General features: G+C 36.8%; 1 protein-coding gene across 1 annotated transcript in view; it reads left to right on the top strand.

Moving 5' to 3' along the window:
• The window catches only part of psd2 (pleckstrin and Sec7 domain containing 2), a 41,386-nt gene extending 32,780 nt beyond the window's left edge, over positions 1-8,606 (top strand). The window contains exons 11-15 of the mRNA XM_056250193.1: positions 3,395-3,465; positions 4,406-4,563; positions 4,722-4,866; positions 5,708-5,851; positions 7,712-8,606. Of these exons, the coding sequence (XP_056106168.1) occupies positions 3,395-3,465; positions 4,406-4,563; positions 4,722-4,866; positions 5,708-5,851; positions 7,712-7,918 (725 nt within the window). The 3' untranslated portion in view covers positions 7,919-8,606. The remainder of the gene's footprint in view (positions 1-3,394; positions 3,466-4,405; positions 4,564-4,721; positions 4,867-5,707; positions 5,852-7,711) is intronic.
• The last annotated feature ends 8,344 nt before the right edge of the window (positions 8,607-16,950 follow it).

Genomic DNA, 16,950 nt, shown 5'->3' with positions numbered 1-16,950 from the left:
TTTACTTTAGTTTTTTTTATTTATATAATACACAACTTTCACCCAAACTGAATAATTAAAAACAAGTTTTTACCGGGTAAATCTTCTATAAATATTTTAGAGTCTTTGTTTTCTTTTATTTGCCTACTCAAGTTCTTGTTAAAACTCACTAGACATGCTAATTCTGTGCATTTTGGGCAATTTTTGTGTGAAATCACATTTATTTTTGTCCATCAAAAGTGTGCTTTCACTTTAATTTAGCGTGAGCAATGCAGCAAAAAACAGATTCGAAACCCCCGCTTCACTGCTGCTCACGCGCCGCTCCTGCTCGACGCTCACGCGCTGCTCCCGGTGTGAATGCACTCATTGCTTAACATGCACGCCGAAAAAATACGCGCCGCTCACGCATGCGGTGTGAAACGGCCGTTAGATAGACGCCATCGTGTAGGCTACACATAAATCTCTGACCCATCGGCCATCGTCGTCTCCCTTGCTATGCTCCCTCGTCTAATTTCTGTCGCTCTACATACGTCATCTGGTATAATCGAAACGATTGGCTATGAGCTACGTACAGGCACATTTGATAGACATTCTTAGCACCCAATAAACGGCTCTGGGCATTCGTAAACCACGCCTCAAATACGAGAAAATGAACATGTGGTTCCCAGACCCAATTCTCAACGAGATTGGGTCTGGCGTTAGCCAGGCTAACAATTTGCAAGAGCTCACCAAAATTGGACAGTTGAAGACTGGAAAAATGTTGCCTGGTCTGATGAGTCTCGATTTCTGTTGAGATATTCAGATGGTAGAGTCAGAATTTGGCGTAAACAGAATAAGAACATGGATCCATGATGCCTTGTTACCACTGTGCAGGCTGGTGGTGGTGGTGTAATGGTGTGGGGGATGTTTTCTTGGCACACTTTAGGCCCCTTAGTGCCAATTGGGCATCGTTTAAATGCCACGGCCTTCCTGAGCATTGTTTCTGACCATGTCCATCCCTTTATGGCCACCATGTACCCATCCTCTGATGGCTACTTCCAGCAGGATAATGCACCATGTCACAAAGCTCGAATCATTTCAAATTGGTTTCTTGAACATGACAATGAGTTCACTGTACTAAAATGGCCCCCACAGTCACCAGATCTCAACCCAATAGAGCATCTTTGGGATGTGGTGGAACGGGAGCTGCGTGCCCTGGATGTGCATCCCACAAATCTCCATCAACTGCAAGATGCTATCCTATCAATATGGGCCAACATTTCTAAAGAATGCTTTCAGCACCTTGTTGAATCAATGCCATGTAGAATTAAGGCAGTTCTGAAGGTGAAAGGGGGTCAAACACAGTATTAGTATGGTGTTGCTAATAATCCTTTAGGTGAGTGTATATAATACAGTATATATATATATATATGTGTGAGTGTGTGAGTATCGTCGCTGTCGGACGGAAACCTCGTATATCCAGTAATGCTATTTTTTAGGAAATGAAAAAAAACCACTGTATTTTTTAATTAATTAAACACCATGTTATCAAAGTTGATATTCTGGCTTTAAATATGGTCAGACACTTGAATGTGTCATTATATTATTAGCATTTCATCAAAATCAAGCTAAAAATTGAGTTACAAGGTTTCTGACCAGCAAATTTTAGAGAATTCTGGACATGCATGTTTTTAGCGGCCGCATCCGAGGTTGTTAGTGCATTAAATTACGTTTTCAGCAACATACAGATTATAAAGTTTATAGTAGCTATATGGGCTCTCAGTTTTCTGTCATTTGGCCAAAATCTCATGTTATTGAGCGCAGGCTATTTAAAGGAGTAGTTCACTTTTTAAAAAACTTTTGGTGATAATTTACTCACCCCCATGTCATCCAAGATGTCCATGTCTTTCTTTCTTCAGTCGAAAAGAAATTAATGTTTTTGATGAAAACATTCCAGGATTTTTCTCCATATAATGGACTTCAATGGTAGCCAAACGGTTCAAGGTCTAAATGACCGTTTCAGTTCAGCTTCAAAGGGCTTTAAACGATACCAGACGATGAATAAGGGTCTTATCTAGAGAAACGATCTGTCATTTCAAAAATAAATAAAAAAGTTAAAGTTTTATAGGCACAAATGCTCGCCTTGCGAACTCTCCTGTTCAACTCGTTCATCAAAATGAACGAATCTTTTTTCGAGTCATTGACTCGTTCATCAAAATGAACGAATCTTTTTTCGAGTCATTGACTCGTTCATCAAAATGACTCGAAAAAAGATTCGTTCATTTTGATGAACGAGTTCGAACAGGAGAGTTCGCAAGGCGAGCATTTGTGCCTATAAAACTTTAACTTTTTTATTTATTTTTGAAATGACCGATCGTTTCGCTAGATAAGACCCTTATTCATCGTCTGGTATCGTTTAAAGCCCTTTGAAGCTGCACTGAAACGGTCATTTAGACCTTGAACCGTTTGGTGCCCAGCAAAGTGCATTATATGGAGAAAAATCCTGGAATGTTTTCATCAAAAACATTAATTTCTTTTCGACTGAAGAAAGAAAGACATGGACATCTTGGATGACATGGGGGTGAGTAAATTATCAGCAAAAGTTTTTTTAAAAGTGAACTAATCCTTTAAGACGTACTGGCTATTACTTTAAGACAAATGCTAGACTAAGACACATTGGCTCCTCAAAGGCATAAAACATTAGCCTTATATAAAGTGTTTCTTGAGTAAAGTGAGTTTGAGGAGCCAATGGAGTTACAAGGTTTAGTCTAAAGCTTTTTTATAATACTTTTCATAGGTTAAATATTTGCAAAACCCACAGACAGATGTAAAGGGTGACCAATAGTAATGATTTATGAAAAAAGAAAGCGTATGGAGAATGAAAAAGAAGAGATACAAGGTTTCTGCCCAACAGCGACAATATATATATATGTGTGTGTGTGTGTGTTTATAAGCTATATATTTTTATAAATGTATAGAATATTTCATACACACACACACACACACTCTATTGAAAACGAGCTGAATCTCCTGTGCCGAGGATTGTTTGTGTGCTGTGTGGAGGCGTTTCCTATGCAGAACATCACAAATAGGTCACTTATGAGATACCATGATAGTTCGCATGTTGTCTTAGTAGGTACCTGCCTGAGCAGCTCACTAAGGTTTGGAACAGAGCTAATGTCAAGAAAGGCAATAAATCAGCATTATTTGGGATCCGCCAAGATTTCCTTCTGTTTAATAATGCAGCTGCTTTAATTAAAACAATTAGGTTGTATCTTACAGAGAGGTGGAGTTCATTTGTGAGCGGGGAAGTTGCTTTACAGATTTTCTTTCTTCGACTTGTGTTGCAGCAAACAACAGAGGAGCTCATTAGTGAAGTGTGTCTTTATTCTGTCTCTCTCACACACACATTTTCTCTTTTATTCTCTCTCTGCAGCCCCGAGAGGACGCAGAGGCTGGAAGAAGTTTTATGCCGTGCTGAAGGGGATGATTCTCTACCTGCAGAAAGTAATTTAAATCTACCTCCCACACACACCCACACACACACACACACACACTGCAACATAGTCATACTATATTTCACAGTATGTGTACTATACTATGCTAATTACAGTTTTTCTTTTTTGACACATCAGACATCAGAAGAGTTAAGACATTTTTACACAAAATTGGATTTAAAACGGCAAATAATAATTACATTTCCAAGATTAAAACTGGATGTCAATCAGTGAATTATGTAACCTAGTGAGGTCATGTCACAACAGTGAAGTTTGAAATGTTACAGACTGCACACTCTATCACATACTACTTTTTAGAATATAAAAGGCAATATACATTATAGCATACAGTATGCTAAAAGTGGCACGCTAGTTTTCTGTTCTGAACATAATGAGCTGTCTACATAGGCGGCTTTCTTCTAAGGCAACATGCTAACTGAAATCGAAACCTCGACCGATTTGAAATGCTCTACATTCTACACAAATAGGGCTCCTCGCAAGAAGTGCACAAGAAACTCTACTTACAATTGATTTCAGTGGAGTTTTACATTAGGATGCAGTTAAGATAACACTGTGATACTCTATTAAGCATACACAATAGACAGTACACACAAATATTGGGTTTTATTCATGTTGATTATTCAGTGTGAATGTAATAAATGTATTTTTGTCATTTGCATTTTGCTCACTTTGTCCATCGCCTCGGATGTTTTTTATTTTTATTTTGTCAGACGCTGCAATACATAATGGAATTGCTTTCGCCGTAATGGATACACACGCTATATTCAATTTGGCTAAAATAAGTTTTCTTTTAATGCAGCGTAATTATCTATTCCAGTTATGCTGCTCCCTTTTGGAAGTGCATTAAAATGCACCTTTTGGAACACAGCCATTGTCTCTCTCTCTCATGTGTTTTCATTTTCGCTGTATCTGTCTCCTCCTATGGCCAGGATGAGTATAAGCCTGATAAAGACCTGTCGGAGGTGGACTTGAAGAACGCAGTACGGATTCACCACGCTCTTGCTACTAGGGCCTGTGACTACAGCAAGAAACAGAACGTCCTCAAGCTCAAGACCTCTGACTGGAGGGTCTTCCTCCTGCAGGCCCCGTAAGCATCACACGTCTTTAACTGCTCTGAGAGGCTTTTCTTGTTGTTGTTGCTTTCACTGCAGTCGGTTAGTTGTCACATTGTACTAGGATGGGTATTTGTCAGATTGCCTTTATTCTTTGTTTCATTTGACTTTCCCTTTAAATGCATGTGTGTAGGAGTGAAGAGGAGATGATGTCATGGATTTTCAGGATTAATCTGGTGGCGGCTCTTTTCTCGGCTCCTGCTTTTCCCGCCGCCATCGGCTCCATGAAGAAATTCTGCAGACCACTGCTGCCTTCATCCACCACTAGACTCAACCAGGTGCACAACAGACTCATGAGCTTTAGTACCATATGTAGTAGAATCATATTGTAATTTGATTATTGATAACTATTTATTTAACATTAGGGTTAACATATTGCTATCCCATGATGCAACGGAATCAAGTTGACTTTCCATTTCCACTTTGATGGAATTTACCGGATACATTTTTTTTTTTTACTTATTGATACCAAAATAATTTTTTATGCTAAATTAAATCAAAAATGCAATATATATTATAATAATATATGTATATTAATAAATATACTATAGTTATCAATTATTTTTTTAATTTGTAATATAATTGTATTAAAAAAAATCACGTATAATGCAAAATATTTTATATAATTTAATTTAATATGTATAATGCAAAATATTTAATATATATAATAGTTTTAGTATTATAATAATATTTATATTATTAAATACACTATAGTTATTAATATATATTTTTTAATTTGTAATGTATTTTAATATATTAAATTTAAAAATATTTATTTACTCACTGAATTCTAATAATGTGATGAAGTCTTGTGATTTATATTTATTAATATACACATATTATTACTATATATATTCATAGAATATGTTTATATTAATAAATAAAAATATACTAGTTATTAATTACATTTTTTATTTGATAATAAAATATATATTTTAAAAAAAAACTTTTTATAAATATATATCAATAATGTAATTAAGTCCTGTGAGACTTAAATTGTATACTAATGTAATACTAATAAAATGAATAGCATTGCATAGGCCTATTGTTTTATGTACTATTTAAAAAAATTATAGGCAGTGTACAGTATATACATGACGGTAGTTATGATTTATGCAGGAGGAGCAACTGAAGTCACATGAGAACAAACTGAAGCAGATCTCTCTGGAGTTGGAGGAACACAAGAGAAGCCCGCCGGATCTGACGCCCAAGAGCAAAGAATCAGAAGAGTATCGAATCAAAGAGCACTATTTAACCTATGAGGTCAGACCAATGCAAGTCATCTGCAAACGCTTCTGTTTGTCCCTTTAGCTATTACATTCATGCTTTTGCTATTGCACATGGCTAATGGGGAAGAACATTTTCAGTTGAATTTGTTAGAATATACACACATTTTAAACTTTACATTTTAACCTTTATTTTTAGTTATCAATTTGTTTATAGGTCACAAAATAGCATCTGTAAAACATATTTACACCAATTATAAGGTCACGGGTCTGTTCTGATCATAGTCATGGTCACCAAGGAAAATTAATGCATATTGCAAATAATAAAGTGCAACTAACCATATAATTGTTTAGGTTATAATAGCAAAAAAAATAGAAAAAGGAGGAAACCGTGTATTTTGTTTTAGTCGTCAAAGTTATTTGTTGTATTATTTGTTGTATTATTTATTTGTCAGCCTGTTGAAATGAGGATAAACATGGTTTATGCTGACCACTATGTTTTGTGCATTCAATTATTGGCATTTAAAACTAAACAAATTAAAAAAATAATAAATTATTAGTGATGTCCGGAGGAGATATTTGTTTTTAATGACTGTACAAATTCGATTAAACCATCAAAATATGAGGAAAATACTGTATGTTATATATTTTTTAAATATGTGGTAAAAACAAAACACTAAACTTGGTTAAGATATTTGTCTGAAAAAAAAGGAAAACTACAGCTACAGGTTTTATTTTACTATGCAAAAAAAAAATGCATAGAAAAACAAAAAGCTTACAGGAAAAAGCATACATTGACTACAACATAATCACTTATTAATATTTGATTGTTTCTGTCTTTATTAAGTGTTCATAGTTTCTTTGTATGACAGCCTGGTCGCACAATTTGGCATGTTTAATTGTGTTATCAATACGCAATATGCTTATAAGATCTTTAATATATTTGAATAAAATTTGAATAAAGGGTGAAGATGCCAATTTTTCTAGGCCGGACATCACTTTAGTTTTGGCCACTACTGGCCACTTGGCTCTCGTAATCTGAGTAATGAAGCAAATTCAGTTGAGAACTGCTGATCTAAATGACATGTATACAGGGTTTGAAATGAACTTTTTCACTCACCGGCCAATTTGGTTTAAAAAAATTACAAAATTTTGAAGTTACCAGCCATTCAGAACTTCTACTAGCCAAAAAAAAGAAAGAAAAGAAATTAACCAGATTACCTACGTCACAGTTATATATATATATATATATATATATATATATATAAAATAAAGTTTGGGATTTCATACATTAATTTCTTATTTTTAAAAAAATCCTGTCATCCAGCATCCTTTCATCCTCATCATTTTCACCAAAAATGTGTTTTTTTAGGTGGACAGATCAATACAGTACAAAGAACATCAAAAAAATGTAGGATGTTGGAAAATAACAATGTCTTTTCTGTCAACCACATGCTTTTTAATCTCCGTTATTGATTCAATGCAAATGAACAAGCGTGCCGTTATTTGTTGCCTAGTGACGTGTGTGTTCAAGTAAGCCAGATATGGGCAGATTCTGTGCATTACACTGTATTTAATATATCATGATGACTCACGAGTTCAGTATTAGCGCTAAATCTGCACAGAATCAGATTTGGCCATGATTTGGCTCACACAAACTTCCCCAGCATAGCGACTAAACATAATAACATGCGAATTGACTAGTGATTTGACAGCGTTACCCGCCACATTTGATTTTTACCCGCATTTGGCGGGTGTTATTTTCAAACCCTGCATATATATATATAACATTTTTGCGTATACCAGGGAACTACTCAGTGCATATTTGTTTTGCTGGCCAAAACCAATCATTTTAATTGAAAGCTAATTTAACCATAATTTTTTTCTGTGCCAGCAGAAATGTCGCTATGAGACGTACGTCAGCCTCCTGCAGGCCAAGTCCCGCGTGGGAAGTGACGACTTGGATAAGATTGAAGCCAGTCTGTTCAGCGGGGAGGGGAAAGAAGGTTACCTGCGCAAAACTCAGTCCAGCCCGTCAATCAGCCAAGGTCAGGGGGTCAACGGACGGGCCGCTCATAAACACGCCCCAGAGCACAATAGCTGAAGAGCCTTTTCTGACCCCTGAACTCATGCGACAGACTCGCGTCTGACCCCGACTGCGGTGGGTTCAGAAACGTGAGACGGACTCGTTTCGTGAACGGAGAGAAATACAAACGTAGCATTATAATATCCTTATTATTTCAATGTACAGTAAATTTATTATGACCATTATATGTATTCTTAGTATTATTAATACAACAATAAACATAGTTAATAATGCTATGAACATTATTATTTGCCAAATACAAAAAATGAGGAGACCAAGACTGTATAAGTGGGAAGAAATGACAACACTGCATATAATGTCAAGAGAAAGTGAACTACGGCATCACAAATGCGTTTTGGAAGATGCAGCCACGTTGTGATGTCATTTAGAACTTTATTATGACATCCCAGTGACGCACAAAGAGATTCATTTAGATTTCCTTTAGATTAAAGGGACAGTTCACTCACCCCCATTGTTCCAAACCTGTATGATTTTCTTTCTTTTGTGGTAAGATGTTTTGAAGAATGTTGGGGTCCAAACAACATCAGACCCCATTTATTTTCAACAATGTCTGAGACATTTTCCAAAATATCGTCTTTTGTGTTACGCAGAAGAAAGAATGTCATACACATTTGGAATGACATGAGGTGAGACAGTTTCATTTTTTGGTGAACTGTCCTTTTAAGAACCATGTTATAAAGACAAAAAAAGACCTATGACATCACAAAGGATCAATGTGATGGTTTGAGAATTTAAATGTAAAGTGTGTCATTTTTTCCAATGTTAAGAGTCTCAGTTTAAAGGATTAGTTCACTTTTAAAAAAACTTTTGCTGATAATTTACTCACCCCCATGTCATCCAAGATGTCCATGTCTTTCTTTCTTCAGTCGAAAAGAAATTAAGGTTTTTGATGAAAACATTCCAGGATTTTTCTCCATATAATGCACTTTGCTGGGCACCAAACGGTTCAAGGTCCAAAAGACAGTTTCAGTGCAAACTGCAAACTGTTCAAAGGGCTTTAAACGACACCAGACGATGAATAAGGGTCTTATCAAGCGAAACGATCGCTCATTTCAAAAATAAATAACAAAGTTTAAGTTTTATAAGCTAAAATGCTTGCCTTGCTCTGTTCTGTGATGCACGTTCGTGACTCTCCTGTTCGAACTCGTTCATCAAAATGAACAAATCTTTTTTCGAGTCATTTGATTCATTTAACGAACGAAATGAACGAATTGACTCGGAAAAAGATTCGTTCATTTTGATGAATGAGTTCGAACAGGAGAGTCACACAGAACAGAGCAAGGCGAGCATTTGAGCTTATAAAACTTTCTTTTTTTTTTTTTTTTTTTTTATGAGCGACCGTTTCGCTTGATAAGACCCTTATTCATCGTCTGGAATCGTTTAAAGCCCTTTGAACAGTTTGCAGTTTGCACTGAAACTGTCTTTTGGACCTTGAACCGTTTGGTGCCCAGCAAAGTGCATTATATGGAGAAAAATCCTGGAATGTTTTCATCAAAAACCTTAATTTCTTTTCGACTGAGGAAAGAAAGACATGGACATCTTGGATGACACGGGGGTGAGTAAATTATCAGCAAAAGTTTTTTTAAAAGTGAACTAATCCTTTAATATGCAGAGGCAACAATGAGTGAAGTAAATATTTCCCCAAAATGAGTTTGACAAGCCTGAAAATAGTTCAACCAATAGCATCGGTTTGACTGGTTTGAGTGGCGCAGAAATGACACACTTCACCTTTAAATAATTCATGACATCACTTAGCAGTGTTTGATATTGTTTATGACATCACAATGTGTATATCCCAAGGCTGTGTGCGCTAATGGTCTGGTTTAGATGTAGCATTTGATGTACTTGTGAGACGTTCACAGTATCGGCCTCATGAAGTAGCCAGTTTAAGGGCTTTGCCGCACGCTGAGGTGCATGTAAAGATTCATGTGGGCTGTCTGTAGTGTTATACTACTACCCCCTTGTAATTATTTATTATGTTATATTTATGAATTGTACATTTATTTTCTCCTTATGGAGCCAATTTAGCGGACTACGGGAAAACGCTTGTAAAGAAGAATACAATTGACCCTTGATTAGTTTAACCCACACCATTGTTTTTTTTTAAACTCTTTTAACTGAGGAGCTGATGGTTGATAATGGACCCATGGATATAATGGATGTTTAAAAATGCAGTGTCTTAACACGGAACAGGGTATGGGACATTGTAATTGTATGCGCACAAGCGAGGAAAGTTGAGTCGGAGTATGCAAAACAGTGAAGAAGAGGAAAAACTTTTCGGACTGAAAGCGACACCCTCATTTTCTTTATTCAGTGGACCACAAAGCCTCTATGTGTCTCTATGTGCCTGCAGAAAATTCAACCTGGACTGATTATTGAGCAGCAGGACTGCAAACAACACACCATGAACCTCCCGGCCTCTTCCTCTGAATCACTGTAGTCAACCCAAACGTCTCAACCCTGGAAAAGTGTCACTTTTGAAGAAGATAGTTGTTCATGAGCCATCAAATAGGACTCTGAAACTCAACGGTACAAACTTTGATCAAGTGCAAGTAGATTTTTATAGTCCTGTTGTAAAGCATGAGGACATTGAAAGTGAGAGAATGAGCTTTTGGCTCTTTTATGCTTTATGGATGTTGGAATGACGTAAGAGCTGCAGTTTTATACATTCTTAGTAATGGCTTTCGTAAAATGACCTCTATAGCCTACTTTTCGCTTTGGCTGTTGTGCTAACATGATTTTCCCGTTTAGGGTAGAACTCAACGCTGTTGTAATAAAAGATTGTGATGATTATTTCACCATCTCCGCCTGCGTGGAAGGAATCTGTGTGTTTCATGTCATTTAAAGACTTATTTCTGCCACACAGCTTAGTAGGAGCTCATTTGCTAAGTGTTTCATTAATCATTTCTTATAAAACCGCACTGGTATATCTTTCATCTCATATCTAATGTCTTTATTCTACTCCAAAGTCATAATTTTCTTGGTAAATTCTATTACACATTACTATCAACCAAGTCTACGGCAAAAAACTCTTAAAGTCAACATGAAAAATTAACCCATTTTATTTCCACTTGATGTTGGTCGAGAAGGAAAACAGTTTTAGAGGAACTACTGCACTAAAGAATCACCCACAATAAGACGAGGACTCGAGGAGTGTGTGCTATGAAAGTAAATAGGGTTCATTTTGATTTCATGTTGACTTTTCAGGTTAAAATGCCAGTGAAACTAGAGTGCTGAAGGAATGGGTCCTAAAACTTAGAAACAAGTTAACATTTTTGCACCTCCAGTTCCATCATCCAAAGTCAATGGGGTTTTTGAATGGTATTTTGGTTAAAGGGATAGTTCGTTTAAAAATAAAAATTCTGTCATTAATTACTCACCCTCATGTCGTTCCAAACCCGTAAGACTTTCGTTCATCTTCGGAACACAAATGGAGATATTTTGAATGAAATCTGAGAGCTTTCTGTCCCTCCATTGACAGCTATGCAACTACCACTTTGACGCTTCAAAAAGCTCATAAAGAGTTCGTAAAACTAATCCATATGAATTGAGCGGTTTAGTAAAAAATTTCTGAAAAGACACGATCGCTTTATATGGTGAACAGATTGAATTTAGGCTTTTATTCACATATAAACATTGATCAGCGAACATAAACAGAAGCTCAATCGAACCTATTGCGGAAGCTCAAACGTGCTGTGTAACATGAGAATGAAGCTCATTGGTTCTCGCACGTGAAGCGAACATGCTCGATCTTCCGTTTACCACAACTGATGAGTGAGTTGATCAATGTTTATATGTGAATAAAAACAAAATTCAATCTGTTCGTCATATAAAGCGATCGAGTCTCTTCAGAAAATTTGGACTAAAGCGCTCAGTTCATATGGATTAGTTTTACGATCTCTTTATGAACTTTTTGGAGGGACAGAAAGCTCTCAGATTGCATCAAAATATCTTCATTTGTGTTCTGAAGATGAAAGTAAGTCTTATGGATTTGGAACGACATGAGGGTGAGTAATTATATGACATAACTTTCATTTTTGGGTGAACTATCCCATTAAATGCCTCAAATAAGCTCTATACACAATATAGCTACATATTTTTATGTTTTATTCGACCACATAAAATACATCAGTAATACCCCATTCATGATCTTTTTTTTTTTTTTTTGCATGTCTTGAAAACAACGGTTGCTAACAAGTGGCATAATAGGACTACAGAGGCTGTAGTAAATGCCATCACACCGAACTATTCGCTTATCGCTTTTACAGACTTGTGAACTATAACTCAAACTTTCCTAATTTGTAGATTGAGAGTTGTCAGAAACATGGTGTAGTTCGTTTATAGCCAAACTTTAGCTATTCAGGCTACAAAACTCATACAATTTAGTTTATATATATGAAGATGATCTTAAAGATTGCAATTTCAGAGATTTCTGGGTGTAGAGTTGCATTTTTATATTTTTGAGTTTACTAATCATATTCCAAGTACATTGTCTGCAATAGCCTTTATTAGCATTGATGGATTTCAATAGTTTTGCTGTATTTAATGTTTGTTGGACAGTTCATAAAGATCCTACGAAGTAAATGAAAGTTGTGTGGCTTTTAGTTCATGTCTATTAGCTTTGGGGTCACCTGGAAGCTAGATGCTAATCTGGATCTAAAGCTAATTTGACCCCACCTGACTAGCAATATCTTATCATAGTTCTCTGTTGTGACACAAATAAAAAATAGAAAGATTGTTCTTCCTGTCTGAAGTTCCTGTTTAGTTTAGAGGTGTACAAAGTAGGTTATATTAAAGCAATTGAAGTTTTTAAAATAATTTTTTTTCTTGTGTTCCGTATTTGCTTTAACCAATTGAAGAGAGACAGTAGTTCATCCAAATGTTCTGTCATCATTTACTCAACCTGTATGACTTTTTCTTTCTTTCTGTGGATAAAGATATGTTAAAAGTCAGTGGGGTCCAAAATCAACAATGGATGATGGCAGAATTGCCATCAATTTTGGGTAATTTATTCCTTAAAAAAGCCACTGGAACTGAGCTGATCTGGATATTAGAATTCAAAAACACGAAAACCAATCGCTGCCAGGGAGGAATGGATGATTTATTGCAATTAGTCATTTTCAGACACAAAGGCTTTCCAACTCAAGAACAACATACGTACCTGTACAAAAACACACTTGTTACCAAGAAACGTAAATCTGAATAAAATCGTGAGAACACGCAAACAGCAAAGGGAACAAACGGAGGATGCAGAGGAGGAGGAGGATGGTTGTGGCAATGATGAAGAGTAGAACACGGTGGATTTCTAAGCCAATTTAAGCACCATATTCATGTTATAGGAAAGGCAGAACAGAATACCTTAGAATGGGTACACACATGAGAATAATCATCACAGTATTTTTTCATTAGACATTTTAACCAACTAAAGAAAATAACAGTTGGTGCACTACTTAGTCATCATGCAATTTACTTTAGTAAACCTTCTGTAACACAGACAAAATAGACTTCAATATGTAGAAGAACTTCATAGATTACTGCCAAACAGCAATTGTCACAAAGCCTGGAAAGTAATTATAGAATCTTTGAATGTGAGGTCACCTATCAAAAATAATATGCTGATTTTTTTTTATTTAATTTTCTTTATATATTTAAAGTGCAAGTATTTTATCCATTTGATTCAATGCTTTCTGTAAGTATAAAATACAAAGGAAAAAAAACAGCAATATGCTTTTTCCTATATATATTTCCTGTGCATATAGGAATACATATATAGGAACCATATGCATATTTATATATTTAATTCTATATATTTATATATATGCTATCTTTTTTTAATAAAGAGGCGCATCATATGTAACAAACCATATATACACACACATCACAGGTCATATATATATTTTTAAGTACAACACATTTGATAGGGAATAAAAAGGAAATGGTTGGTGGGATATGTGAATACCCTCCTTGTGCATTGACCCTCGATGCAGGACCCATCCCAGACAGTCCGCTTAATACGCTAAACGCTCACAGTTACATGCTAAGCAGGTCGAAGCCTTGAGCTTGTGAGACCGAAGGACCGTGAAGTATGAGAACTAACCCAAGTTCGTGACTGGCCGTGGTTTAAGATGGAAGGGGAACCGTATAATCGCACGCGCACACACACACACACACACACTTTCATAAGATTAACACGTAGATCAAGTTAAAAGGTCTTCGCATATTGGAAACTGCAGATACGCGAGGGCTTTCAGCAGTATGTGCAGCTCCCGTTAGTTCACAAATCCACGTTCCACTCATTAAGGTCAGGTGACGTTAGAATCGGCACCACTAATTGGAGAATAGACTAAAACAGAGTCAGAGTTACCATCTTGTTTTTTTATGTCCCCACAGCCTGGTATGCATCAAACCAATACTGGTCTTTGCTGGTGGAGAGATCGAACACTATCAGACGAACGTTATACGAGAAATTCTTGGCTGAACGCTGCCACCTGGACAGGATTGAGCCATTTAGTACCCAATAGCACCTTCACGTTTGACTTTAAACATGTGCTCATTCCATCGAGGGCATCATCTGAGAGCAAAAGCTTTTTTTTTTTTGCAGATTTACATTGTTTTCCTCTAGAAAACACCCTTCAATGTTAACTTCCAGTTTCGATTTCGCACTAGCTGTGGCACACATCGAACAGTTTTCGTAATCGGTTCCGGGCAGTGATAGGAAAAAAGATTTGCTTACCGGCCTCAGAGGAAAAGAAATATAACAGTGTACAAATAGACTTAAAATAGCCAGGACAAAAGAAGCATGCCGTTTCAGATTCAGTCTTTAAAGAGACGTATATCGAGCAAGACAAAGTGCCTATGTATGCTTTAATATTGTGCAGTGGTAAACAAGAGACCAAACGCACCACAAGAATCATGTCAGCCTTGATCCCCTATAGACTTCCTCATGTGCTTAGCACAAAACGGGCCTTTAGCACGGGGGTCTGTGGCTAGAAACCCCTAAACTGTCTGTAGGCTGGTGGCTTTACTAGATACAAGAATCTAGTTTTTACAAAACCCCACATATCCCAGTAGCTGTGATGTCTGGGTTTGACAGCAACGGGCTTTTCACCACACGTCTCAGCAATAGTAGTGAGGTGGCTTACGTCAAGAGGGTTTGAGAAAAAAAAAAAAAAGGTCTTTATCTTGAACTTTCTTCAGATATTTGATCAAATAAATAGTTATGAATATCTCTGAATGAAGCATTGTGCATTTAACATTGGCTAAAAAAAAAAACTAAAATACTAGAAACCGAGCATTAAACTACTCCAACCACCGAGAAGCTTTTTTTTTTTTTGAGGTCACACAAAAGGGATCACGCCTGATTGGCCGAGGGCAAATTTGCCGCTGTATGCGCAGGTGCTTTCAGACGGTCCCTGTTTGTGGTGACCGGTTAGGTTACTAGAATAAACCCTAAACTTTGACTTAGGCAGTCAAAAAGGTTAGTTTAACACGCTGAGATGTTTCGATTAGAGCAAGCCTCATGCGTACAAATTGTATTTTTTTTTGTCATTGCAGGGGACGAGTATCCACACACACAGAATGACGATGTCACGCAAGATTCAATCCCCTCGCAAAATCCGATCCCCCTCGGACCCCAAGAGGTAGCCATCTGTAATGCCTGTTCAAAAACATCACATTGACACTCAAAATAGTATTTCTGGAAGTTACTGGAAGTTATTGGAAGATTAGCTTCACAAAGAGTACAACAAATGTTTAACATGACTATAGTTTCGGTTTCATAATATGTGTGTGTGTGAAAATTTGAAAAGACATTAATTGTTATATTTAAATAGTTAGCTCAACATCATAAAGTGATTTTTAGGATTTCTAATCAGGCATTAAAAAGAGTACCCATTTATAATGTCTTTTAGTCAATAGTTTTGCTTTGGGGGTCCAAAGGGGGACTTGAACCTACAGGGGGGACTGAAGTTTGCGCAACACCGCCATTGGCACGCAGCCTACAATATATTGCACACGATACTGAAGTGTTAGCACTGTAACTTTAATGAGAAAAGTAAAATCTCAAGGTGCGATGTGACGATGTTGACAACAAACGAATTCAGCAACTGATAAGTAAGACCGGCAGAAGAAAATCCCACGAACGGGGATATTAGCACCATACAAAAAAATCATACAGGCTACTGCCTCGGCCGTAAGTCTACTAATATAGGCCTACATTAGCATAACGCTGGGCTGTAGCAAGAAACATTTTTACCACCTTATTACGCTGTTTTTTTGTTGTTGTTTTTTTTTAACGCAGCTTTTTTGTATTTTTTTTTACCTGTTATTTTTTTTTTATTTTTTACTTTTTTTTTTACAAGGAGCAGACCCCCACCGCCTTTAGGTGACTACTGCTATATTCACATCGTGTCGGAATTACTACGCATTTCTGACAAATCCAGTTTGCGTCATAATTTGGAAAATTTGCCATCGACGACAAAACCGCACATGGATTAATTTTGGCATTGAGTGCTGCCATGAAAACGACTTGTAGAATTTAAGTAATTACGAGACGACGTGAACGCAGCACGTCCATGTTTACGTCAGCGCTGTTTGATTATGACATCATCGTTCTTTTCCCCGGCAACGTGGAGAGCCCCGTGAGCCTCTTTCTTTGATTGGCTTGTCGAAGAAGTCATCGAAGAAGCACCACGAGTGGTACAGCAACAATGCCGTTGTGACCCCGAACGACAAAGAAAGACAAACAGCGATCAGAAAGAAAATGATCGGACACGTAAAGCATGTAAACGTGTGGAGAATATAAGGCACCAGAGTTGTTTTTTTGACGTTGTAGAGGATGCTCCGCGCAGGTATTATCACAAGTCACACTAGTGGACAACTTCTGTTTGAGTACACCCCCATCCCCCATCCCACATCCCACCCCATCCCATCCCAAAAAACAAAACAAAGAAAAATTCCCACAGAAAACGTGGGCAATTTCATAAGGATCTAAGTACATCTGATTCACAAAATCATAGTTTGTATATCTA

Source organism: Rhinichthys klamathensis, unplaced genomic scaffold, assembly GCF_029890125.1.
Source record: "Rhinichthys klamathensis goyatoka isolate OS25496 unplaced genomic scaffold, OSU_Roscu_1.1 h1tg000068l_1, whole genome shotgun sequence".
NCBI classification, from domain to species: Eukaryota; Metazoa; Chordata; class Actinopteri; order Cypriniformes; family Leuciscidae; genus Rhinichthys; species Rhinichthys klamathensis.
Note: the sequence above shows the minus strand (reverse complement) of the source record. Positions and strands in the feature narration are given on the sequence as shown.